The following is a 26,893-nucleotide window of genomic DNA, read 5'->3' as shown; positions in this document are numbered from 1 at the left end:
ATAGAAATTAAATGTCAGCCCCTGTCCCAGTAGAACTTGCAGTCTAAGGTCCCTATCACATTCACAGAAACTAGGGTCAGCTATTTCAGGAGACAGTTTATGATAGCCCTTTCAACATTGTAATGGTGTTTACTAATTTATTTCCTTTTGTTGCAATATGTTTGGGAGTGTAACCTTTATTAATTAATGAAACTAAACATTGATATGCTTAGTGAAGTTTGAGCACTGCCATCCAAAAACTTATTCAGAAGGAAAGAGGTAAAAAGACTGTGGGGATTCCTAGAAAGTTTGCTTATTGCAACCAAACTTTTATAGTGCTGTATTTTCTAGTACACCTGGTTGCTATGCCTTACCACAAGAGGGCAAACCCATTGCCTATATTCCTCATTAGTGGCTGTTGTGTTGAGTCAACAGCTTGCTAGAATTTGCATTAATAACCACAGTTCAAAGTTCAATAATAATAACACATTTTTACTGCATTTGCCATTTTTCCTTCTCATTTCACAGACTGTAAGGTGGCCTGTCTTCCAAGATATAAACAGTAACTTTGGGGGAAATCCCAAAACTGGATACTCTTGAGTAACTGCCATTGGAAGCAAATGAGCAGTTGACCAGTCAGCTAAATTCTGATTGGGTGGGAACAGAATAGTAAATGGTGCACTTGTTTTTGTGAAATATCCCTCTATCTTTCTAATATTGAAATAAAACTATTTGTATGTGTTTTGGGGTCCTTACACTGGGTGTTACTACTGGGTTTCTTCTTTTCCCAAATGAGCGCCTGGGTGAGCCTCTCAGGTTTCCCCCTGTCTGATGCATGGGGTCAGCAGCTGAGCATGTGGCTTCATGTTTTTGGGGGTTGGGATGGAAAATCTACCGCCCCCCTGCACAGGGAGAAGCCAGTAACAGTGTGCAGAAAAAGAGATTTCTTTGGCTTCAATGTTTTGTGCTGCAGTTTGCTAGAAATCTAGAAAAAAAACAGGGCGATTCATCCCTTGGGTGCCAAGTACCAGATTTTATTGAGTGAAGTGCTATATCTACAGTGTGATGAACAGAAATGTGGTTCTGTTGTGCAATGTCCCTTCCTATTTCTCATAAAAAGGAAAATTCACTCTTTTTATAGTTTTCATTTTATAACGTTTGTCCACATCTTGTATTTATAGTTCGGAGCTGCCATATTATTTCCCATTATTTACACAATTTACTGTGAATGTATGACTTTTTGTTCACACAGCACCCTTCTTTTGTATTTATACATATGGATGGGAGGGGCCATATTGTTTTCCATAAGTACAGTATGAGGGAGTAGCTTATTGTGAGCCCAGAACATTCTTCTCTGTATATTTGTATTTATACATAGGGGTAGGAGGTGCCATTCTGTTTCCCTTAGAGTGACAGTACATTATGAGGGTATAGCTTATTGTGTGCCCAGAACATTCCTTCTCTGTATATTTGTATTTATACATATGTGAAGGAGGTGCCATATTGTTTTCCTTAGACAGTACAGTATGAGGGTATAGCTTATTGTGTGCCCAGAACATTCCTTCTCTGTATATTTGTATTAATACATATGGGAAGGAGGTGCCATATTGTTTTCCATAGACAGTACAGCACTGGTCCCCAACCAGTAGCTCATGAGCAACATGTTGCTCTCCAACCCCTTGGATGTTGCTCCCAGTGGCCTCAAAGCAGGTGCTTATTTTTGAATTCCAGGCTTGGAGGCAAGTTTTGGTTGTAAAAAACTAGGTACACTTCCAAATAGAGCCTCAATGTATGTTGACAATCCACATAGGGGCTACCAAATAGCCAATCACAGCACTTATTTGGCGCCCCAAGAACATTTTTCATGCTAGTGTTGCTTCCCAACTCCTTTTACTTCTGAATGTTGCTCACGGGTTCAAAGGTTGGGGATCCCTGCAGTACAGTATGAGGGTATAGCTCATTGTGTGCCCAGAACATTCCTTCTCTGTATATTTGTATTTATACATATGGGAAGGAGGTGTCATATTGTTTTCCTGAGACAGTACAGTATGAGAGTATAGTTTATTGTGTGCCCAGAACATTCCTTCTCTGTATATTTGTATTTATACATATGGGTAGGAGGTGCCATATTGTTTTCCTTAGAAAATACAGTATTAGGGTACAGCTTATTGTGTGCCCAGAACATCCCTTCTCCTTTTATTTGCCAGTATATATAGGGTTAAAAGGTGCCATATTGTTTTCCCAGAGCATTTCTTCTTTGTATATTTGTATTTATACATATGGGAAGGAGGTGCCATATCGTTTTCCTTAAACAGTACAGTATGAGGGTATTTCGTATTGTGTGCCCAGAACATTCCTTCTCTGTATATTTGTATCTATACATATGGCAAGGAGCTGACATATTGTTTCTCTTAGACAGTATAGTAGAACAGTTTATAGTTTGTTTTGTGTACTTAACATTCTTTCTCTGGATATGTGTATCTAAGCAGTTTGGTGGGGCTGTCATAGTGTTTCAAAATAGGACAGCATGAAAATAAAGCTTCATGAGTGCTGAATTATTTCCTCGCTACATACTGTAATTGTGTTTAATCCTATATAAGATGTAGTGTATAACCATACCAGTAAAGAACCACATATATATCTGTCAGTAATACAGACTCTCAGTGTCCATTTAAATCTGGATTTAAATGGAAGATGTGTTATGCTTTGGGTCACAACTGGGTGTAGAGAAGTGACGGGCTATCATTCAGTAAGTGCAACAGGCTGCAGCAGGCCCGGACTGGCAATTTGTGGGTTCTGGCAAATGCCAGAGGGGCTGCTATCAGGTGCTATAGAAAGTCAATATTTAGTGGCCTGCTGGGACCTGTTTGGGCCTCTTTGTACTTGGAATGCCAGGGCCTATTTTGACTTCCAGGCCAGACCTGGGCTGCAGAGACCAAAGCAGCAGGGAGGGGAGACAGCAAGGGAAGTCAGTCTTATCTGCAATTCCATTCATTTTCCACTTTGAGTTCAATATTGCAAATAGGAGTCAAGGGATTTCTCCAGTCTATGATTTAATGCTGAGAAAATTCTGAGAGCATTTTATGTTCCCCAGGTCTGACAGATTATCTCTAATTTCACTTGATCATAACGGTACTAAGTTGCTTCCAAGCTCAGTGTAACATTCCAAGATGTATGTGAAAGCTTTCCATAGAGTGATACATTTGGAATATATAACATAAATTTTACAGTATATCTATGCCTGTGCTGTGCCTCCACTGGGACTGCCCGGGGGCCAAATAAGCTTTGATTTTAAGAAGGGCAGTCCAGACTCCAGCCTATGACTTTTGATCAAGAACAGCTCTCAGTTTTTGGCTAAAAGTTGATGCTGGGAATGGTACTTCCACTAGGTTAAATCAGAGCCTAGCAGTATTAAAGGATAACTTAAGCTCAATAGTTAGCGTAGACATCCTCTGTAGCAACCTAATGCTAACTTTTAGCAGGGACTATCTGTGCCTCTGAAAATGCCCCACAGTAGCTCCATTTCCTCTTCTGTTTATCTCACAGCACGTGGTCTGGACTGCTGTCAGCTACATTGAGCATGTTCAGTAGAATATTAAAAATGAGGGTCTCTTTTGGACAACTTTAAAGACATGGATCATTATTGTTCTACAGCTGATGAAACCCCCTGGGGTTGAACAGTATGGTCCATAGGAATAATGAAGATTTAGGCAGGCCTGGGTTTGTGGAGAGGCCACCAAGGCCTGGGCCTAGGGCGGCAGGATTTTAGGGGCGGCAACCACACCCATATTGGTTCAGAAACACTGGGGAGATACAATCGTTTTTAAATCTCCCGTTTGCCAATCCCCATTGCTCCGGTCCCGATGAAGAAAATGTGAGCAAATAAAAGGGTGGGGATGGGGACGACAAAAGACAGAAGGCCTAGGGGTGCCCGCTGTGTATGGCCCCTCCAGGCCTATGTATGGCTGGCTATAGTGGGTTGTTTTGTATTTGTATTCTACAAGATGAGACTGTTGTTAGGATAGTTGGTATACAGCATTTATAAGATTCTCTATATAAAAAAAAACAAAAACAGAAATGAATAAGTGTGCATTTGGAAAATTGCAGTAATTTTATTTAGGGATGCACCAAATTCAGGATTTGGTTCGTTATTTGACCAGAATTCTGCCTTTTTCAGCAGATTTCGGATTTGGCCAAGTCCTCATACCTGGCCTAACTTAATCCTTAAATTTACAGGACCTTTCGTCACACAAACATGGAAGTAACAATTTTTTTAGCTGGTTCCCTTTTGCCCTTGCCTCCCCTAAATTACATATACAAATTAGAATTCAGATTCGGTTCAGTATTCGGTCAAATCTTTCACAAGGGACTTGGATTTGGTGCATCCCTAACTTTATTAGGACATTTGGCAATTGTGCTGCCCATGCTTTACCAACATTTTAAACAGGTTTACTCTAAATTCCTTCAATCCCAAATAACCTTTGGGGCTGCCCCTACAGGGTGTTAAAGTTGTGGAAAGTGTGGGGGCATGACTCATAGTCAGTTTGTGCGAATGTTTATCTACTATCCTGGATATTCCTACAACAGGTGTGCAACTGTTATGAACTGTTTCTATATATCTGTAACCTTGTTATGAGCTAAGGAAGCCCAGCCTGAAGGCCAGTTCAGGTGAGATTTGGGATGAGTGATTATTTGTACCCTGGGTACCCCTGGAACTATAGCAGGGTAACTGTTACCCCAATGTTTCTATATATCTGTAACCTTGTTATGAGCTAAGGAAGCCCAGCCTGAAGGCCAGTTCAGGTGAGATTTGGGATGAGTGATTATTTGTACCCTGGGTACCCCTGGAACTATAGCAGGGTAACTGTTACCCCAATGTTTCTATATATCTGTAACCTTGTTATGAACTAAGGGAACCCAGCCTGAGTGCCAGTTAGAGTGAGATTTGGGGTGAGTGCTTATTTGTGCCCTGGGTACCCCTGGAACTATAGCAGGGTGACTGTTACCCCAATGTTTCTATATATCTGTAACTTTGTTATGAGCTAAGGGGACCCAGCCTGAAGGACATTTACTGTAGGATGATATTTGGGGAGAGTGATTATTTGTGCCCAAATTACACATGGAAATGTAGCAGGGTGACTGTTACCCCATCGTTTCTCTATATCTCCAACCTAGTTATGAGGGCCAATAAAATGTTTGACTGTTGGCTGTAAGGTTAAACACAAAATGTCTTCCTTATAACCCTTTATAATAATCCATATTGTTCTCTCTATAATTTATAATTTTTCTGTTTATCCTCTTCCAATATTCCTTTGACACCTATTGCTCCATATAGTCCTTGTATCTCCAATAGCTTAAGTAGCCCAGTAATGTTACTACAGGCCATGCAGCTGGGAACCCCACCCCCCCTCCAGTAAAGATCCCTAGTGCAATCGCACCCCCTGTACCCCGGTAGTTCCGCCACTGAAGTAACTCCTCCATATAACATCTCATATAACCCCTTGTCGGACTGGCCCACCAGGAAAACTCGCGGTGGGCCCAGGTGTCAGTGGACCCTCATGCTTCTTAACTTTTGGCCTATTTCATGACCATTCCCTATTTCTATGAGAACAAAGTGGCTAAATATGTGGAATAATAGATTATAGTATGTAAGGAAAAGTAGAAGAACTAGAAGAATAGAGGTTGAGTGAGGAGAGGAAGAAAATAGTACTGAGTGTGGGCTCCTGGTCTAAAAACTTTTGGTGGGCCCCTGGTCTACGTTTTTTTTGGTGGGCCCCTGGTGTCCCAGGACACTGCCTTTGTTAGCCCCATTATAATCTATATATTTTCTCTAAATATTGTCTTTGCCCTTCTCTTCCCTGCTTTCTCTCTTCCTTTGAACCCTATTTCTGTCATCATTCTGACCTCATATCCCTTCCAAACAAGATGTGATTTCCACCAGCTGTTGTGGGAAGTCAGGATACATCACAGCTTTTCCTCTTTCCATCTCTTCCGACTTTGACTTGTTTGTTTGATAACATAAAGCTGAAGAGATGGTGTTATGATTCCATTCAAGGAAGTGTCACAGGGTAAGGTTACATATAACAATACTATTTAGATCACCAGATTCCTGAATTCATACGCTCAAAAAACACAAAAGTCACCCATTACAGCAACTTTCATGGTATAAACACGGAAGGTAATAAAGAGGTCTAAAATTTGTCCACATGGGCGGATTTTAAAATGTACTGAATAGCAGAATGTTCCCCAACCAGTGGCTCATGAGCAACATGTTGCTCACCAACCCCTTGGATGTTGCTCTCAGTGGCCTCAAAGCAGGTGCTTATTTTTGAATTCCAGACTTGGACGCAACTTTTGGTTGCATTTAAAACAGCTATATTGTCAGACAGAGCCTCCAGTAAACATATAAAAGCTACCAGCAGCCAACCATAGCCCTTATATGGCACCACATATAACAGATGTGGATAACCTACTGCCCTTTGGATGTTGATGAACTACAACAAGATGGTGCAAGTTGCTCACACGATATATAGAACCAAAAGCATAATTATATTGGTTACTAGCGATGTTGAGCCATAGCCATTTCCACTATGAATGGGTTAATGGCAAGTTCATAAAGAGCCAGAGTGAATCCTGCCCAGCAAGCAATAGGAGGGGGGCAGGATGCCTCTCTAGTCTCCACCCGTACTGTGCATTTATTGTAGGAAGACCATCCAGCATCTGGCGGCTGATAAGAGATTTCATTATTGTGGGATTGACGTGAAAGCCAAAAATCTGAATCTGTTTCCATAGCACTGGAATAATACAAATACAGGGGAAGGGTCAGCAATGAAGGACCTAAACAAAAGTGATTTGGGGTTTTGCCCATTCAGAACTAAGCATGTAACAGGCAGAATGAGTGTTTGGGGAAAGTGAGAAAGCAACAAGATACTGGGATCAGGGTTTACCTTGCCACAGTTGCATATTAATGTGTATTAATATGTTTTGCTTCTAATTAAATTTTTTTCCAAATAGTTCTATTGAGACCAGTTTGATATAGTTTTAGATTAACCACCTTGAGGCCTGGTAGGCATATGTAATGCACCATGGCATTTTTATGGCTCTCATTCTGTTTTTGAGCTCCGTAGATTTCTTTGTATGACATTATTTATTTAATATAATGCCAGTGGTGTAACTAGGGGATCATGGGCCCTGGCCCAAAAACTAAACCCATCAAAAAAAAAAAAAATTGCCTAGAAGATATGGAAAATGTGTAATAGCTTGCCAATATTTGAAAATGGGAGGTGTAAAAATGCCCTTCCTTAATACCCTTCCTTTTTTTTTTCTTTTCTTATATTTTTTGTTTGTACCCTGTTGTTTGAAAAAAGCTAAATAAAGAATTAAAAAAAAAAAACTAAACCCATCCCCCCCTCAGTCTGCCCCCTCCCCATCAGAAGATGTTCCACTAGCTCTAACCTGCAGGACCTACTGGGTTTATTTAATGTTTACATTATTTTCTAGTAGACTTAAGGAATGAAGATCCAAATTACAGAAAGATATGTTATCCGGAAAATTCCAGGTCCCAAGCATTCTAGATAACAGGTCCCATACCTGTATATCATTTATAGGATATTCATGACTCTTGTGTATCATATTATTATTATGTAACCCTATTGATATATGTACAGTAACTACTATTATTGTTCCATAAAACCCTCCCTATAACTATTCCTATTGCTCCATCCCTCCCTATAACTCCTCCAACTGCTCCAACCCTCCCTATAACTCACCCTATTGCTTCATATAACTCTCCCTTTAACTCCTCCTATTGCCATATATAACCATCCCTATAACTCCTCCATATAACCCTCCCTATAACTCATCCTATTGTTCATATAACTCTCCCTATAACTCCTCCTATTGTTCCATATAACCCATGTAACTCCCTATGCTCCTTATATCACTGTAATTTCTCCTGGTGCTCCATATAACCCTCTCTAAATTTTTCTCTACTTCTCCATATATCCCTGTGTAACTCCTCCAATTGCTCTTTGCTCCTCTTACCCCATATAACCCTCTTAATGACCATTTAATGCTTTTTATATCTCTTATTACTGCTTGATGTTAACCCTCCAGGTGGCTCATCCATGATTTCCTATTCATCCACACTTTCCTATTTCCTATTTTTTTTTTGAGTGTGTAACAATAGTTCCCTGTTCTCAGTTTCCCCGCACAAGATCTGGCCTCCCTATTCTATTGTGGGAGCAGTTTTGCTGAGTGTGGATATCGTCATTCACTTTTTCTTTTCTTGCTTTCGTGGCAATCTCTGCATGAGAGTAACAAGATCGGCCCTATGTGTAAGTGTGCATGTGCTTAGGTGGGATGTTATTTTCACACAGCAGAAAGGAGGAAAACAGCATTTTATTAGCTCTCACCTGCTGTTGTTTGAAGCAGGGCTGATGCTAGGAAAACGGTTAAATTGTGCTTTTTGCATCCATAGTCCCTGGCTCAGAAGGTTCAGCGGAACTGACTGCATTTGTAATGTTATTATCTTGTCGATACCTCCGTAGGTAATTGAATTCACAGCTTCACAGATGGCTGCAGTCTAACGCACAAATGCAACTGTTGTTATTAATAGACTACTAAATTAAGCATAGCTGTTTATATAGCTACCTTGCTTTTTCCTTAATCTGTGACTCACAACTGCATCCTAAACTACAACCTTAAATTTGGTAGTTCACCATCAACTTTTACTCTGATGTAGACAATTGGTCTTCATTTTTTATTATCTACTTTTGGTTCAGCGGCTCTCCAATTTGGAATTCAAGCAGCTGTCTGGTTGCTAGAGTTCCTAGCAACCAGGCCATGGTCTAAATGAGAGACTGAAAGAGGAATAGGAGAGGTCCTGAATAGAAATATAAGTGATAAAAGGTAAAAATACCAATAAAATTGTAACCTCACAGAGCAATTGTTTTCTTATTCTGAGCTCATTGGTCTCCATTTGAAAGCTGGAGAGAGACAGGAAGACGGATAATTCAAAACAATTTTTAAAAAATGAAGACCAATTGTAAAATTGCTAAAAGAACAGGGCATTCAATAACATAGTAACAGTGAGCGTAAGAATGAACAAGCCCTACTCCTACTATTTAGATGTGCTTCAATATGGTTTGCAAATCACATGATCTAACCATTCGTTCTTCGTCCAATTTTTATTTTTCAGCATTGAAAAGATCCTTTGAGGTCGAGGAGGTCGACCATTCACCAAATCCTGCTGTCCAGCCCCGCAGAACTCCAAATCCACTCCTAAGAGGAGCTGCAGCTACTGCTCAGAGATTTCAGGAGCCGGGCTCCCGGAATGCTGAAGGTCACATAGGTGACCAGAGATCCCCTAAATCATCACTGAGGCGGATTGAGCTGTCAGGATCCCGGCACCCTGAAACCATGTCCAGAAGGACAGAGATTTCCATTGACATCTCCTCCAAGCAAGTAGAGAACTCTGCTCCTGGTGTGCCCAGGTTTGGCCTGAAGAGAGCTGAGCTACCTGGACACAAGCCTCCTGAACCAATTCCAAGGAGAACAGAGGTCACACTGGGGAAAACACATGACCAAAGAGGGGACTCGCCCAACTCTAAAATCCCAGAACCAATTCAAAGAAGAGCAGAAGACACAAACTCCAAGAGAGTGGAAATCCAGGTGCCCAAATCCCCAGAGGTTCAACCTATCAAACAAGTGGAAAATTCCATACCAGCTACAACTGTGCTTCCTCAACATCAGGAACCCAAAGTACGGCCTATCCAGATTGATATTCAGCAAAGAACCCCAGAAAGTAAGTCCATTTTTAAATACAGTGTTCTACAATGTTCTAGAAAATCAGTAATGTAACTAACGCTGGCCAAGCTTGGGTGCAGGATGCAGGGTCTGACTGGGCCAGCCTAGACCTTCTTCAGACAGCCACTGGGCTCCCGGATCTCCCCCTCCCAGATCAATAACACAAGAGCAGGTATGCGCTGGTGGGGGGAGTAGGGAGCGGTATAGGTGGTTTGCAGCCTGGCAGAGGGCCGTGGAGGTGGCATAGGGGGGTCAGGGGGTCTAACGCTAGAGGATGTGCAACCAGGCCCCCACACCCTTTAGACATAAAGGTTCTTCCTGGCCGAATGTGCATGAGAAGAAAACCTCTTCATTTCTACTTCTCTGGCTAGACCAGAAGGGGTGGACCTGGTTGCAGTTGCACCCCCAGTAGTTATGCCACTGTAGCAAATGTTTAAGAAGTTTTCATTTGTCTTTTATTTTCTTTCTTATTTTCTCTTAAAGGAGTTCATAAAACAGAGGAAAAACTTTGTATGTTGAGCCATGTAAGTGTTCTCAACTGGTTTAGGCCCTTGCCGTGTGTGGGGGGAGGAGAAGTGCACATTCTGTCAATGATCAAGGAAAATGGCACAGTAGGGCATCTAGTCATTAAAAGGTTTGTAACTAGACTTCTAGGCCCTTATTGCTATAGAGGTTCCCATAACTGGTTGGTAACCCTGTTTAAGGAGGGCACTATCTTTAGCACACAGGGCAGGGTATAACAGGAAAACATGGACTCCAGCACTCTACTACTGTACTTTCTGTGGCCTCAATCAGCAGTGCCATAGGAGCGCACTTCCCATGCACATGTATTTAATGACCTCTGTTCCACAAAAAGACAAACAAATCTTGCTGTGTGCCATTCCCATTCATTTTACACAGGCAGCTGAAGATGTTGTGCTTGGCAGCAGGGATGATATTTTCAGCACATAAATTGTTGTTTTCTCTGTGTCCCCAGAGGGTGCCAGTGTCTTCCATATGAATACTCTGCTAGGTAGTGTGAAGGCTATTTTGGGTTGCTCCCTGAATAGAGTTTTTTAATGTTTAATTATACAATATACTCCTTTGTTCAACACAAGTTCACTAAATAAAGCTTGCAATAGTGCTTAATGAAGAATTTATTCAGCCCATATCATACAAAAAGGCAAAGTTACGGGGCTTGATAAAGGGCCTGGTAGGCCCGAAACGTTGCCTTTTTGTAGTAGATTTTCGGAATGTATAAAATTCAGAATTTAATTTGGGATTCAGGACACCCTCAGAGTTTACCCCCCCCCCAGTTTTACTGAAAGGATAAATGAAAACAAGTTTTTGCTCTGAGAAGTTGTTATTTTGACAGGAGAGTTCAAATTTGAAATTGCAAACTTGGGTTCGTTTTGATGTTTTTCCAAGTTTGCATAAAGAATTCAGTGCTCAGCCAAATGCAAATATTGTGGATTTGGTGCCTCCCTAGAAGATGATCTATTATGTTACGAGTGTTCAGTGCAGTCTTAGTATTTTATATGCTTCATACAAGGACCCTTTTATATCTCTGGATATGTTCTGGACACATACAGGTCAGTAAAATTTGGTCTATGGCCTGAGTCAGTGTAGTGAGAATGAATCCATTATAATTTATTGATATTTCCACATCTTGCAGACAACATAAATGAATAACTTTGATGGTGTCTGCTTCTTTTTGGCTTTTGGGAGCAAGGAGACATTTTAATATGTGAATTTTAGAGCAATGAGTTGAGTTAAATTTTTTATTCAGCAGATTTCATTCCTCCTTATTCAATGAATAATGTGATCTGGACCTCCAGAATCTTTGAAAGTGTTTTGAAATGGCTATTTTCGAGCAATAGGATAAGAGCTGCACATTTTTCTGTGTTGCCAAATAAGCATATTTTTAAGAGCTTTGGTCCATCATTTTGTGAAACCTCGTAAAGATCTTAAAACCTAGGGGACAGGTGCAGACCCCTCAGTCATGGTCAGTATTTACAGCCTTATGTGGCCCATGGCCAATAGTTGCGATGGCAGCCATTTTCTGCTCTTTGTATGGGCACCATGAAGCTAAGGTAGAAGGCCACCTTCTTTTATTTTGTTCTTGGTATAGTGAATCAGTATTTGTTGGCCACTCATCTACAGATTGATGCTTATGATGATCATTTCCAGATAATCGTTGATTAGAAGCAAGTAAACTTTTTATAAATACCCATGTTGTGGTTGTTTAGATAATATGTCATCTATATATCTGAGCAATGTAAGGGCTTCTCAATGTGTCTCATAGCAAAGATATAAACTAATATTTATCAACACCTATTTCAAAAGACTTTCTATATTTTGCCAACCAATAGGGTCTAACCAGCTAAATATCATTCTGTCTGAATAACGAGTATTACTGAATGCAGGTAGGACAATAGACCTAGATATGTGGAACACCTCATATGAGCTACAGTACATTTTACAGGTCCCAGTGACATACTCATTGTTTTGTTTGTATGTGGCACAATGCAAATCAAATCAGTGGAAAAGAAAGTCAAAACACAGCTAAATATAAGGAATTGCCAATGTTTGTTTCCAACCTCACCCACTTATTCATCATTCTCATTGAATGTGTTGCCTGATTTAACTGAATTAGTGAGGATAAAACAAATCACCACTGGTCCATAGTACTTTGAAAACTGGTTAGAGTCCTCTGGTATAACAAAAATGTATACATTGGTTCAGACTGAGGTGATAAGGTGAGAATGTCAGCCTTGGTCAGCATAAGTTTACATTTCTTGATCTAATACAGCAGAGGTTCTCATCCTTTGGGGATGCAGTGGTGTAGGTCTGTGGTTTTTAGTCTTGTATGAGATGTTAAAAAGGAAAGCTGGTCTGTACGTGGTACCAAAACTGTTTAGTTGGTAAGTAGTTAATGACGGAAGCTGGTAGATCAGGGGACACATGATTCTATGGTGGAACACTGACATCTGTTTTCTCTCTCATTGGAGGAGGATACACTGGACCAGACCTAGCATAAAGGTTTTTCCAGGTCACAGTTGTAGATTTTTAAGATTCCCTTCTTGGAATGAAGGCAGTCTCATCCTGAGAGGTTACAGGCTGTCGGTAAAGCAGCTGAGTGGGACACAATACATTTCAGCTGCCTCTTTTAACCTTTATGTCACTTATTCTACTGCATAAGTAGCACCATATGATCAATAGATATGATCTGCTGATTGTTCTGAGGGTTTCTTTGTTATAATCAGATGCTGCCAAAATTCTTATTCACTCTCTCGTTATATCATGCCTCGACTACTGTAACTCTCTTTTAATCGGCCTTCCCCTCCAGAGACTGTCACCTTTCCAGTCCATAATGAACACTGCTGCAAGGCTCATACACCTCAGCAACCGCTCCTCCTCTGCCACGCCATTCTGTCAATCCCTGCACTGGCTTCTGCTACCTTTTAGAATCAAATTCAAATTAATGACCCTGACATTCAAGGCACTTCATAACTCTGCCCCACCCTACATCTCTGAACTCATGTCTATATACTCACCCAATCGCTTACTACGCTCCTCTACTAACCTGCTGCTCAACTCTTCTCTCATTACCTCCTCACATGCTCGCATTCAAGACTTTGCAGGGCTGCACCCCTCCTCTGGAACTCTCTCCCACGGTCTGTCCAACTTTCTCCCAACTTTTCTGCTTTCAAGAAATCTCTTAAAAAGCACTTCTTTCGAGAAGCCTACCCTCACTCTGCTTAACTACCAAATGCAACACCACATACAGTACCACATTTCTCACCCACCTAATTCTATCTTGCCCACTCCCACACCTTGTGTATTACTCCCTTCCCTTTAGAGTGTAAGCTCTTTTGCATAGGGCCTTCCTCACCTTTTGTACCGGTATTGACTGTGATGTATGTAACTCCATATGTTCTATGTATAGAATTCATGTGATTTAGTTGTATAATCACATTTACTTTACAGTGCTACGCAATATGTTGGTGCCATATAAATACATGTTATAATAATATAATCACATGATTTTGTTTCCTTTGCTAAATTAGTCCATTCATCTACTTTGCTTCCAGAATTATCTTAGTCTTCAATGCGAGGTTAGAAACAATTCTAGTAGGCCATGGACTTTCCTCTGTGCATCTCAGGTTGTGTCGTGTGCAGATGTACCAGCTTTCTATTGCCATTAGTGAACAGACAGTGTAATGTATCATCATACGGGTTGCACCTCAGTTAGTGCTGCATCCACAAAAATGGTATCCAGTGCAGGAAACTGTTATAAGCCTTCCATGCTTCTTTTGCATTGCGAGCATGTCCCAATGTTGTATTTATTAACATGTATTTATATAGCGCCAACATATTGCGTGGGCATGAGTTGGTAAGCATTCATATCATATCACAATACTATGCTTTGACCATACACCAAAAGGTCCTTGGATTTTCTCCTTTTCCATTGCCAAGAATTGGAACAAATTATTCCAGAAAGAACAGCTGACATTTACTTCTGGCAAAAGCACTCTACTGGGAAGACCCCCTTACCCTGGCACACCAGCCCTACATAACAAGAATGGTCTTGGACACTCCTAATACAGTATCCAGCTATTGCAGCTTCATGGGAGGGGTCATAGCAAGTCACATGTTCTTATTTGTGTTGCACTAACTTGCAAGCTAATTGCATTGCTTACTGATAATGAAAGCTTTGATTAGTTCTTCTTCTTGGTTGTGGCTGCTTTAACTCCACTATTCTGTAAAGAAGGGAGCCATATGGTGTTGTTAGGGTTTTAACATTGCCATCAGGGATAACTGTTTTGACCACAAGCATGTATTGGAGCCAGAAGGAGCAACCAACAGGCTGGTGGTTATGGGAATGAAAGGACCAAGGAAGTAACATTGTACTCAAGCACCCTCCAACATTTACAATAGCATACCATGTGCCTACACTGCATGTGTGTCATTTGCTAACACAGAAGTCAGCCTCTGAAGATTGAAAACATTTTTATGTTCAGTTGTAGGCTGGACTTCACTCCAATTTTTGATGCAGATAAAAAGTAGTTTTATTTAACCAGTGTTGGACTGGGACACCAGAGGCCCACCTAAAAACCTTTGAACAGGGGCCCACCAATTAATTTTAGACAAAGGGCACAATCTTAGTACTATTATTCTTCCTCTCCTACTCTCTTAGTCTCTTTTCTTTATGTACTATAATCTATTATTCTATCTATTTAGCCACTTTGTTCTCATACAAATAGGGAATGACCATGAAATAGGCCAAATGTTTAGCAGCATAAAGGCCCACTGACACCTGGGCCCACCCGGACTTTTCCTGGTATTCTGGTGGGCCAGTCCGACACTGTATTTAACAAAAAAGAATCATCTCGAAGGATAGCCTTACTCGTTTCATGCCTTGTGGGCACTTAGTCATAGGCTGAAAGTGCTCTGTACAGACAGTGATTGTATACAATCATTTAACTAAGTAAGCCTTATCAGAAAGGTCCATCTAAATATACCAGTAAACCCCCAAAGTAGTGCTGCTCTGAGTCCCCTGTCAAAAGAAACACTGCATTTCTTTCCTTCTATTGTGTACACATGGGCTTCTGTATCAGACTTCCTGCCTTCAGTTTAAACCTCCTTGCCCTGGGCAAGAGCATGCTCAGTTTGCTCCTCTTCCCCCCCCCCTTCTATACTGTAATCTGAGCCCAGAGGAGGGAGAGACTCAGGCAGGAAGTGATGTCACACCGTGTTAATACTGCAGTTCCTATCCTAAACAAACAGAGAGTTTCTAGAGCTTTTTACTCAGGTATGGTAAAACATTCTACAGAATAAATATAGCATTCTAGCTTGCACTATTGCAGCTAATCTATTGACAATAAAATGCCTCCGTAGCTTTTCTTCTCCTTTAAAGAATATCTCTATTATGCAGTAATATGTAAATTTAAGCCTGAATTGTTTGTACTTAGTGTATACCCTTGTATCTCTGGACAGTAGTGATGGGCGAATTTATTCGCCAGGCGCGAATTCGCGGCGAATTTGCGCGATTCGCGTACAGCGAATAAATTCGCGAAACGCCCGCGAAAATTCGCCGAAAAAATTCGCCGGCGTCAAAAAATTTTTTCTCAAAAAACGGACGCCGTTTCGCGAATTTTTCGCCGTTTCGCGAAATTCGCTAATTTTTCGGCGAAGCGAAACGGCGCAAATTCGCCCATCACTACTGGACAGTTCAATTTATTTGTACTGATCTTTCTGATTGGCTGTCCAAAGCACGCATTTGATTGGTCTGTTTTCACTTAAATATCGCTGAAAACATTGCCATAATGCCAGAAGCCGTTCATATAAACTGTGACACACTTAGGGGAGTGGGAGCAACAGCAAATTGATTCAGTCAGTGTTTACCAGCAAACAAATTCATAAGCAAATGATTGTTTCCACTGTAATTGTGAGATGTTCAGAGGATTTAGCTGGGAATGGTTGCAGCATTCAGGGGTTTATTTGAAGGCAGCATCATCTGATCCATGAGTCATACACGAACCCCTCTGGGAATTGTACTGCCTCGGGATGAGGCTGAAACGTTCCTTTTGTATCCTGTGACCTTAACCCATTTCATTCCAGTTCCTGTGCACATAGAGTATTATTCACCTCTCCACAGCAGGGTGGACATATTTGGACAAATCTGGTTCTGTTTCTCATCGTTCGTTTTCGTAGCTGAAAAGGGTTGAGAATCCCAAACTGGGGATATATAAAAATAACCACCATGATGCACAACTCACACTTTTAGGAAGAAGTGTTGATAAAAATACTAAAATACATTCTTGTTCTCTCTGTGAAGACCCTATAGTGTAGTGGCTACATGGAATGGCCTTTCAGAATAAATGGTACTATGGTTTTTGCCTCTCACTCTTTATAACCACATGTGAATAAAATCCATGTTCTATATTTGCTTATGGGCTCCCATGCGTATGGAAGCCATTCAGCCTGGCATCTGTACTACATGAGGGGAGGGCATAAAGGAGTGAAGGGGTAATTTAGTGATCTCATTATTATAATTAGAGCTGTCCCTTGTATCACATGACTCATTGAACCTTGTGTATTATACAGAAGTACATAATTGAAGAACTCAGCCTATGGGCCTATACCCACAGGTATGGATCGGGGTGGGGGATGAGGGATCTAGTTGGTCTTGGGTAGCTGCAGGGGAGTACTTATATCAGGGTCCTCATGGCAGAAGAAATGCTTAGGTGCAGTTTGCTGGTCATTGTTTGGGAAATGGCTTGCGGGGGAGTGAGCAAGTTTTGGGCAGATGTGGCCTGGGTGGACCAAGGGTATGCCCATGAGTGCATGGGCTTTGCTTTTTCTATTGGGGCTCCATTTTATTTTTGCAAGGCTCACTAACCAGGGGGTCCATGGACTCATACGCTAAAAATAATGGCCCCTTGAAGGGAATGCCCTGCCAGCTAAGCGGTATGGGCCTATGATTGTTAATGACAGCCCTGGGTAGCTTGCTGTGGTGGGAGCAGGGATTGGGTTGGATGAAGGTATTGGAGTGGATTGACCAAAGATGGGGGAGGATTGAAAATACTGCAAGTGCATTGCCAAAAAAATTGTAATACCTGACCCAGCCTTAACTGGTGATTTAGCAGGTAGGCCACATGGCAACCCTAAATCCATTCAAGGTGCAGTGGCTACACAGAAAACTGAATAGTCCATTGATGCATCTAAATTTCTAGTTAGCCATTCAGGTTTGGGATTCAATATGTATTTTATTGTGTATTTAGGTATGTGGGAGCACCTCTTATAATGGCTGGATTTAGTACTTTGACACACAAAGTTGCTCCACCAGAGCCAGAAATCTCATTGGAAAGGTATGAGCCACATTGGTTACCAAGGGAGGATGCTGGGAGTTATTTGGAGGGCTAATGGTTGGAAGTGCCTTTTTCAGCTTGCATCCTGGATTATATTTCTCCCCAAATAGTGCATGTTTAGCATGGCATGGGTTACTTCTCTGACTTTCATTCTATCTCTCCTTCTGCAGATTCTTCCTTTGCAGTGGGCTTCTACATATCTTTCTCCAAATTGCCTTAAATGGCAGGGTCCCCTTTCCTCCACCACTTCCTCCCTCCTTTTCTGGTGTCTGTGTCTTGTGGCTGCATCAGTCTTCCGAGAGGCTCCAGCAGAGACAGATGGTGGCACACAGCTGGTAGACAAGTCAAAAACAGGCTGGTTCTATGTGCTGCTGCCAATGCTGTGAGTGACAACAGACTTACAACAGAAAAATACTGTGCTTACTGACGTTGAGCCGTGATCTACAGCCTGGTTCCCCAGTGCCTGTTCTCCTTACCATGAAGGATGCTGCCAGTGAAATGGGAGATCAGGGTTGCATCTGATGGTAGACCAAGGGACTGTGGGAGTTAAAAAGGATTTAAGGCTAATGGCACACAGGGAAATACTGTATGTTGTTAATTTCCACTGCCATGGATGTTAAATCTCCATGAAATGCTTGCCGACCAGCAATGAAGTAAATTACTGGTGGGAAAACATATGCAGCAAAAAATCTGAGTTTTTTTTACTAGAAAATTAGATTTTTTTGTAGAAAAAAACCCTCAAATTTATTATACGCCGACAATAATAAGTAAAAATCAGAAAATCCGCCATCTCAGACCTGCCAAGGTCAATGGGAGAGGTCCCTATCCTATTTGGAAGTTTCTGTGGTCTGCGCTAGAATTAGCCTGAAAATCGGAGTATTTAGGGCTTTTCGGGCAAAAATCTGAAAAAATCTGGGTTTTGAAAAAATGGAGCGATTCAGGAAAAAACAGAAAAAAATTGCACGATTCGGGTTTTTGCTAGATTGTACCGAGTTTTTCCTTGAATGATTAAATTTAGCTTTTTTAATGATAAATAAGTTCAAATCATGGAGTCTAGTTTGGTCTGACTTTTTTAAATTAAATAATCAGAAAAATTCGGATTTTGATAAATAACCCACTTTGTGTGCCATGATCCTAAAGCCTTTTAAGACGTAATCTTATGACCCAGGATTGTTATACCACTTCCCAGGTACAGCAGCTCTATGCACTATAGCAAGATTACTGACCAAAACTAATTTTATGGGTCAGGCCATATGAACAGATTCGGGGAGATAAGTCGCCCCAGCGACAAATCTCCTCCTCTTCGGGTCGATAATCTCCCCGAACTGCCTTCCCCCTGCCCTCCAATGGCTAAAATGAAAATCACCTGGGAAAGGCACACGCGGCACTTCGTTTTCCGTAAGTCACCCGAATGGTTCTAAAACATAACGAATTGGTTAACTGGCTCACAATGTAAAAAAAATAGCAAAAGGAATTTATAATGATAGACTGAAAAGGGGATTTATCTGTGCTCACTTTTGGTCACATGTATCCATGGAAAGACATTACAGCAAGTGAGGTCTGCAAATACAAACTTGTTTCACTTTCCTGCTAAATGGTACATGAATGCAAACACCTACTGCTATAAGCACCATGCTTTTAGCCGAGGCAGATGTCTCACCCCTATGATGCCAGGAAGATGGAACTGGCCAAATTTGCCTGTCAGCACAAGCCAGAGTGGAATAGGAAGAATCTAATCTTTGGCGTCTTGTGGGGGCCAGCACATCCACAGACGTTTGTTTAGGATTTGGGGAGAATTGGACTTTAAGCCCAGAAGGCAGCCTGGCAGCTGCTGAGAGAATAAGGAGTTGAGGTTGGGGGATGCCACAGCCGTGTATAAATGGGGGCAGCTGCTCTGAACGAGTCTAATTGAACATCAACAGCTGCCCAGAGACATTGACTTGTACACTGCATTAAACCTGACTTATCTGTGAAATATTAAAAATGCATACCCACCCCATCCTTACTGTTCCCAGGGTTAGAGTTCAGCCTACATACCCTGATGACAAGTCCATGACACCCTGATGGTCAGGAGTTTAATCAAACTATAATTTGGAAGGTGAACACCCTAAAGAGGATGCTGAGGTGCCAATCCAGTGGGGGCTGCCCAAATAAAGCCTCCTAGTGAATATCATAAAAATAAATATAAGGATTGCACACTCAGTCTATATAAAAAAGTCAAAATTTATTATGTCAAAAACTTACATCATATCAGACAGCCCTACGCGTTTCGACCACCACAGTGGCCTTCATCAGGGGAAAAAAAACACTTTTAAACACAAAAATTTAATAAAAAGGCAGAAAGATTGCTTGGGCTGTGCAGTTTAAATACCTTCAGAAGTATCAGATTACCCCATGGACGCAATATATAGGCTACTCATATACCGGACAGAGTCCCAGCATCCCAAAAGGGGCAAATTAGATTAATATTAGAATTTCAATAAAGAGTCAAAATTTTGGGATTCTGGTATTCTGTCCGGTATATGAGTAGCCTATATATTGTCCATATGGAGACTGGAGCTCATGTGGGGGTTGATTAACATTGGTTATTATACGCAAAGGTTCGATTTTAAATTGGGATGAATGTTCCATATAGTTTTGGCGAGATATTAGCGCCCCTTTGGAGTATATAAAGAATGCTCAGGCACACAATGTTGTTGGAACGCATTTGCGTTCCACATAAGGTTCATGCGCATATTTCGAAACGTGTAGGGCTGACGGTCAGGAGTTTAATAACACTGCTATATCCGTCCCCGTATTATATGCGGCTACTCAGTGTCTGTCTGTGGGGCATGACCTGATGCCAGATTATGCCTATGGCTAATCTCCATCTTTCTATCCCTTTAATGATCTCATTGCATGATTAGCCTGTGTCACCTCTACCTGTTTATTTATAGAAGCCTCCTACCCTGACCTCTCACCACTGTCTGACTAGGGGTGTACTGTCACCGTTGCTCACATTGATTTATGGCCTCTCCATCTCATTGACCTGTGCACTTAGCTGCATGGTACTGCAGTGTAAAGCCTTCTGAAAACAGAAACTATTTACTTGCCTCATGCCCTATACACAGCACTGCCTTACTACTAGCCACCTTTTTCTGGAAAAAAATACTGGCCTTCCTATATATTTATCTTTTTTCCCTATTAATAACATTGAGATCAGCCATCATTTTTACCGGCCAAGCCAGTGAAATACCGGCCAGGTGGCAACCCTACTTACTACCAAAAATGAGAGTTTAACACTCACATAAGGCATTATGGACGGGAACATGCAAATCTCTCATTTGTATCTCTGCCCATAATGCCTTATGTGAGAGTTAAACTCTGGAGTGTGTGGCTGGAGTGTGTTTATAAGGAAAGGATTACAATATGTTTGTGTATTTACAAGGGGAATCCTGTAAAGAAATTGTTCTGGTAATAATTCCCATATTTGTGAGTCTGTTTGGGTTGTGTGTGTGGGGGGGGGGGGGGGGCAGGCTTTGTGTATGGGAGCTGTTTATATGTGAGGAAATAGGTGTGGGGTAGAATCAGCTGAACTTGAAGACATGGGGAGTGCCCCAGCAGCACATATGAATTCACAAACTTAAAGGCACACACAATATATTTGTGCTTGATAAATAATTTGTAATATATAATAGATTTGTTTTTAAAAACTGAGTTACAAAATAAAAGTTTAGTGACTTTTTTACAAACTATAGGGGACAGTCATTACACCTGGGGGAGCAAGTGCAAGAGTACTTAGTGCTCATTTCCTAAGCACTTGCACCTCTCTACTAGCTGCTATTTGCACAGAGCTCTGGATAAACAATCTGGTGCAACCAAGCTTTGTTGTCCTTACTGCCTGGTAACAGCAGGACCGAATTTGGCCTGTGCCTCCTGCTGGTCTGTACCTTGCGTGTCTGAATGATATGTAAAATACAGGGCATTTAGGGACCAGGAACAGAGATGTCTATGTGCCTCCTCTCGCCCACCTCATATAAATCATGCGTTGCTTTAAACAGGCAGCTCATTATTCTCGACAGAGTCTTCAGAGCACAAGGGCCTGAGGCTAGGTGCAGGAGCACAAGGACCTGAGGATAGGCGCAGGAGCACAAGGGTCTGTGGCTAGGTGCAGGAGCCCCAGAGCCTGACGCTAGGTGCAGGAGCACAAGGGTCTGTGGCTAGGTGCAGGAGCACAAGGGTCTGTGGCTAGGTGCAGGAGCACAAGAGCCTGAGGCTAGCTGCAGGAGCACAAGGGCCTGAGGCTAGGTGCAGGAGCACAGGGGCCTGAGGCTAGGTGCAGGAGCACAAGGGCCTGAGGCTAGGTGTAGGAGCACAGGGGCCTGAGGCTAGGTGCTGGAGCACAGGGGCCTTAGGCTAGGTGCAGGAGCACAAGGACCCGTGACTGGGTGCAGGAGCACATAGGCCTGCAGCCAGGGTGACCATCAGGGTCACCATGGGGGGCTGCATCGGTATTGTTCTCTCTGCACTAGAAGAGACAAACTTTACAGTTTAATAACCTGAAATTTGTCTCGTAAAGTTTTTGGGTTTTTTTTGCTGCCCTTGGTAACTAGCAGGCTGCTGCCGTCTGAGGTGATTTTCTCAACTTTCCTCATAGCAGCAGCACCCCTAGCCCCACCCCAGACCCTGTGCACACCACAGTATCATAGCCATACAGATATGGGCGCTAAAACATGAACGCTAAAAGCCCATTGGTGGCCAGGTTCCCCCCTACGAGGTAAAATTGGTGTCCCTACAAGGTAAAAAAAAAAGAATCTGAAAAAAATGTAAAGAGGGACAAAAACAGCAATGCAGCAAAATGTTTTGACCACGCCCTTTTTATGATCACACCCCCTAATTACCATACCCATTTTACAAAATTTGGCAGGTTATGGAAAGTTTGAACAGTTTTTTGAGAGTTTTAGGGCCATGTTTTATGTGTTATTACAGTTTTGCTAATGAAGCTGAAATTGCCTTTTAATCTGTGAGTCTCAATTCCCCCAATACACTTGTTTATCTTAAATTGTTACAAAGGTAGCAAAAGCTGCTCAGTGTTCTGGGCTGTCTGCTAAAAAGCCTCTTATTTTAATTTAGTTTCAGAAAGTTTGTATCTTTCTCTGGCGTCAGTGCAGGAGATCAAAGAGAAACTTGGAACATTTCAGTAAGAAACCTGGGACTGCGGGCTGATCTGTCAAAATCGGGACTGTCCCGCAGAAAACGGGACAGTTGGGAGGTATGTGGTGGTTAGAGGATCCCCATAAAAGTTTTAAAAAAAACTCTTTGGTGGCCAGGGCTCCCCCCTACAAATAAAAAAAAAACAATGTGTGCGATCTTCTTCCTTCTCAGCAGCTTTGGCTCGTTTTGCGGTATTCTCAGGTGTCAGCTCTCTCTATATTCGAACTTCAGCACACTCTCAAAACAGGCCCGGATAATCCAGAAAGTGCAGTTCAGCCAGGCCTATTTTAACCTTAAAATCTATCACGCCCAGAACAATTGTACCCCTGTGCCCCCTTGATGGCGGCCTGCCTGCAGCTATTTAGACAATGATCCACACAGTAGGCAAAATGCATAAAAATTACAAATTGCATCCTTTTTTGTGCACTTTGCACATCGCGTTGGGCTTTGTGATTAAGCCCTTATATATTTTATAAAAGACAATGAATGACCCATTACCAATGAAAAATGAATAAACACTAACATCTTTATAAAAGGATATTGTGAGCTAATACTATTGATTCCATTTTCCTTACTTCATCACTAGAGTATTATTTGTGCAGTCTTTCCCGTACTCAATTTTCCATGCTGACTCTGAGGCCTCACATTCTTTCCCCCTTACTTCTTCCTCTTCAGAACGTCTGACTGGTTTTGTTTCCTCGAACTAAGCATTTTTTTCTCTTCGGCTGCTGGTGAACTACAACTCCCAGCATGTTCCAGCTCTAATGTTTCAGATTTTTAGACAGAATCTGCAGCTTAAGTAACTTCAGCAGTGCTCAGCAACCTAAAATAATATGAGTTTGATTTCAGAAGTGTCAGTGTGAAGAGTGCAGGTCCGGACTGAGAATTAAAATAGGCCCTGGCATTTCAGGTACACAGAGGCCCAAACATACCCCTCCAGCCCACTAAATACTGACTTTCTATGGCACCTTATAGCAGCCCCTCTGGCATTTGCCAGAACCCACAGAACCCAGCCAGTCCGGGCCTGGAAGAGTGTCTATTCCGAATTGCATAATGTTATGGGCTTGCTTATTTACTCTCTAATCTCTTTACTCTACCTCCCTCTCTTCCCTCTCCCCCTCACTTTCTTTTCTCTCTTTCTCCTGGCTCTTGATTTCTCTTGATTCCATCTGTTCCAAGTGTGTGAGCAGGTTGCATAGAGAAGTGATACCCCAGGGAATTCTGGATCTGTTTCTACAGACTTTAAGCAGAAAGCAAAGCTTGAGGGGAGAAAACAGAGGGGGTGTGGTGGAAAACATTGCTCATTGAGAATGAAATGAAGAAAGAAAGAAAGAAAGAAAGAAAGAAAGAAAGAAAGAAAGAAAGAAAGAAAGAAAGAAAGAAAGAAAGAAAGAAAGAAAGAAAGAAAGAAAGAAAGAAAGAAAGAAAGAAAGAAAAAGTTCAAAGAGAGAGAAATCTAAGAAGGAGAGAGAGTGAAAAAAGCTGTTGAGAAAGTAAACAGTAAATATCTACGGTAAAACATCAGTGCTGTGTGTGCGTTAGGGCGGAACACAACATTCTGCTTCTGTATGTGCAGCCTGTGCTGTCTGTGCCAGGTCTGTCCCACTTCACTTTCATTTTAGTCTTTTATAGGAGTTGTACTTGCACAAGCCTGCCACACGCCACACTCGTTTTCCATGGTCTGTTGTTCAACACATTTATTTTCACAGACTTTCCCCACATGCAGTTTATTTATATAGGCATTTTGTGCATAGCAGTAAGTTCTACTCTTGTCTTGCACACCTACCTCTACTGTCCTACACCCAACTACTCTCGTCACACTACACTTGATACCTTACTATTACCACCAGGGGTCAAACTACAGAGGAAGCACAACCTGTGGGGGGTTCCAGAAGGTATAAGGGCCCCATCAGGCCCTAATTCATATACGAACAATTTAAATAGATATTGGTAAAACAAGTCAACCTCCAGATATTTTGGGGGCCTGAAAAATAATTTGCTGTGGGGCCCAGTAATATCTAGTTACACAACGGATTACCACATACCTACTGGTGATATGTTCAACCATACACCCCTACTTCTTCAGGCCTACACCTGATACACACTTGTTTCCTCTGGTCTTCTCCCAATACACAACTACTTCCACTCTCTTACATATGATCAGGGGTGCTTCGCTAATGAGGCGAGTTGAGGCTGTCGCCTCAGGTGGCAGCACCCCACTAGGTACCAGGGGCGGCAAAAATGCTGCTCCTGGTACTTTAAGAGCGAATTTCCGGGGGAGGGGGGCTGCCTCAGGCGGCGGAGGGGCCAGAATCGCCCCTGCATATGATACCCACCTACTCCCAATACTCTACTTATGATATACTACTTCCACCTCCTGGTACACACACCTACTTCCACAGGCCAATTCCTAATACACTAGGAAGAAAAGGGGGGTCACCTCGCACACCCTGGCCGTCCGAATCTTGTGAAACCTGGTGCTCAATGAAGGAGGTATTGGCAGCCTCCACAACAGACAGAGAAGTGAAAAATCACCGGCACAACAGGATATTTCGAGCAGGGAAACCCTTGCTCTAGCTTGACAAAGGGGTTACGCCCCGAAACGTTGCATCCGCAAATAAAAGAGCAAGGGTTTCCCTGCTAGAAATATCCTGTTGTGCCGGTGATTTTTCACTTCTCTATTCCTAATACACACCTACTTCGTATTCCTAATAGAGACCTACATCCACTGGCAGTCACACCTACTTCCATAGGTGTCCCCTCACCTAATTTCACTGCACGTCCCACACATCTATTCCCAATAATACCTACTTCCTTCCCATAGTGCTATCTACAGTATATACACATCTCCCACTGCACAGTTCATGATACACACCTACTATCTACTACCTACCACACATCTCATGATATACAAACTTGCTTCCACAGGCCTGCTCTTGACATGCACCTACCTCCACAATCCTATTTTCTAATGTCTAGTCTTGATTACACACACCTATGCCCAAATGCCCAAACTTGATACAACACACCTACCTACACCACTGGCATCTTCCTGATATGCTTATTGTACCTTCACTTGCCCACTCACACCTACTTTAAGATTTTGCTCCCAATATTACATTCCCTCCTTCTACCCTCTTTTGCCTGCTTCTGAGTAAAGCAGATGTGAACAATTCTCATGCTACAAAATTTGATTGGAATGGAGATTAATGGAAGAGATTCCAGCTGAGAGGAGATGGAAGAAGCCAAACATTCAGTAAGGGTAGGTCTCCACGCTATCCGACACGCTGAGCAAAAACACAGGTGTCAAATCGGATGCGACAGAAATAAGGTAAGTAATGGAAATGCGTTTGCATCTGACAGTCGTGGAGCGTCAAATCAACGCTGCAACACCATCCGACAATGCATTCACTTACATTATTTCGGTCGCATCCGATTTAACGCCTGCGTTTTTGCCTGCGCCAAAATCGTCCTACCCTAAAAGGTAGGGATGCACCGAATCCAGAATTCGGTTCAGGATTTGGTCTTTTTCAGCAGGATTTGGCTGAATCCTTCTGCCTGGCCGAACCGAATCTGAATCCTAATTTGCATATGCGGGAGGAAAATCGCGTGACTTTTCAAGGAAGTAAAACATTTTTAACCTTCCTACCCCTAATTTGCATATGCAAATTAAGATTTGGTTCGGTATTTGGCCGACTCTCTCGTGAAGGATTCGGGGGTCCCCCGAATCCAAAATAGTGGATTTGGTGCATCCATAGTAAAAGGGATCCCTAAATAGGACAAACTGTTCTTATCTGTGTTCTGTTACCTCAGCCCTAGTATCTAAATTGGGGAGAAACCATTTCTGAGTTTACTTTTTGTGCCAGCTGTTGTGCTCCTGTCCCACTGTGTGAGTGACTTAGTCAGGAACACCACTTCAGCCCTTTTATATATATAAACATTCCGTCATGATCTTCTCCAGCCAGATGTTGCCTGCACTGCTTGTGATGTGCACAGGGAACCAGCTGCGGAGGTCCTAGGGCGTGCATTTTTCTTTCTACCCCACATAGAACATCCCTGAA

At 42.1% G+C, this 26,893-nt stretch overlaps 1 protein-coding gene across 3 annotated transcripts in view; it reads left to right on the top strand.

The window, feature by feature from the left end:
* Nucleotides 1-26,893, top strand: part of septin9.S (septin 9 S homeolog) — a 115,557-nt gene that overhangs the window by 41,045 nt on the left and 47,619 nt on the right. For all 3 annotated transcript variants that reach the window (XM_018237621.2, XM_018237623.2, XM_018237622.2), the window contains one exon: nt 9,179-9,784. In XM_018237621.2, the coding sequence (XP_018093110.1) occupies nt 9,179-9,784 (606 nt within the window). The remainder of the gene's footprint in view (nt 1-9,178; nt 9,785-26,893) is intronic.

This window comes from Xenopus laevis, chromosome 9_10S, assembly GCF_017654675.1.
Source record: "Xenopus laevis strain J_2021 chromosome 9_10S, Xenopus_laevis_v10.1, whole genome shotgun sequence".
NCBI lineage: Eukaryota > Metazoa > Chordata > Amphibia > Anura > Pipidae > Xenopus > Xenopus laevis.
This window is presented reverse-complemented; position numbering and strand designations above follow the sequence as displayed.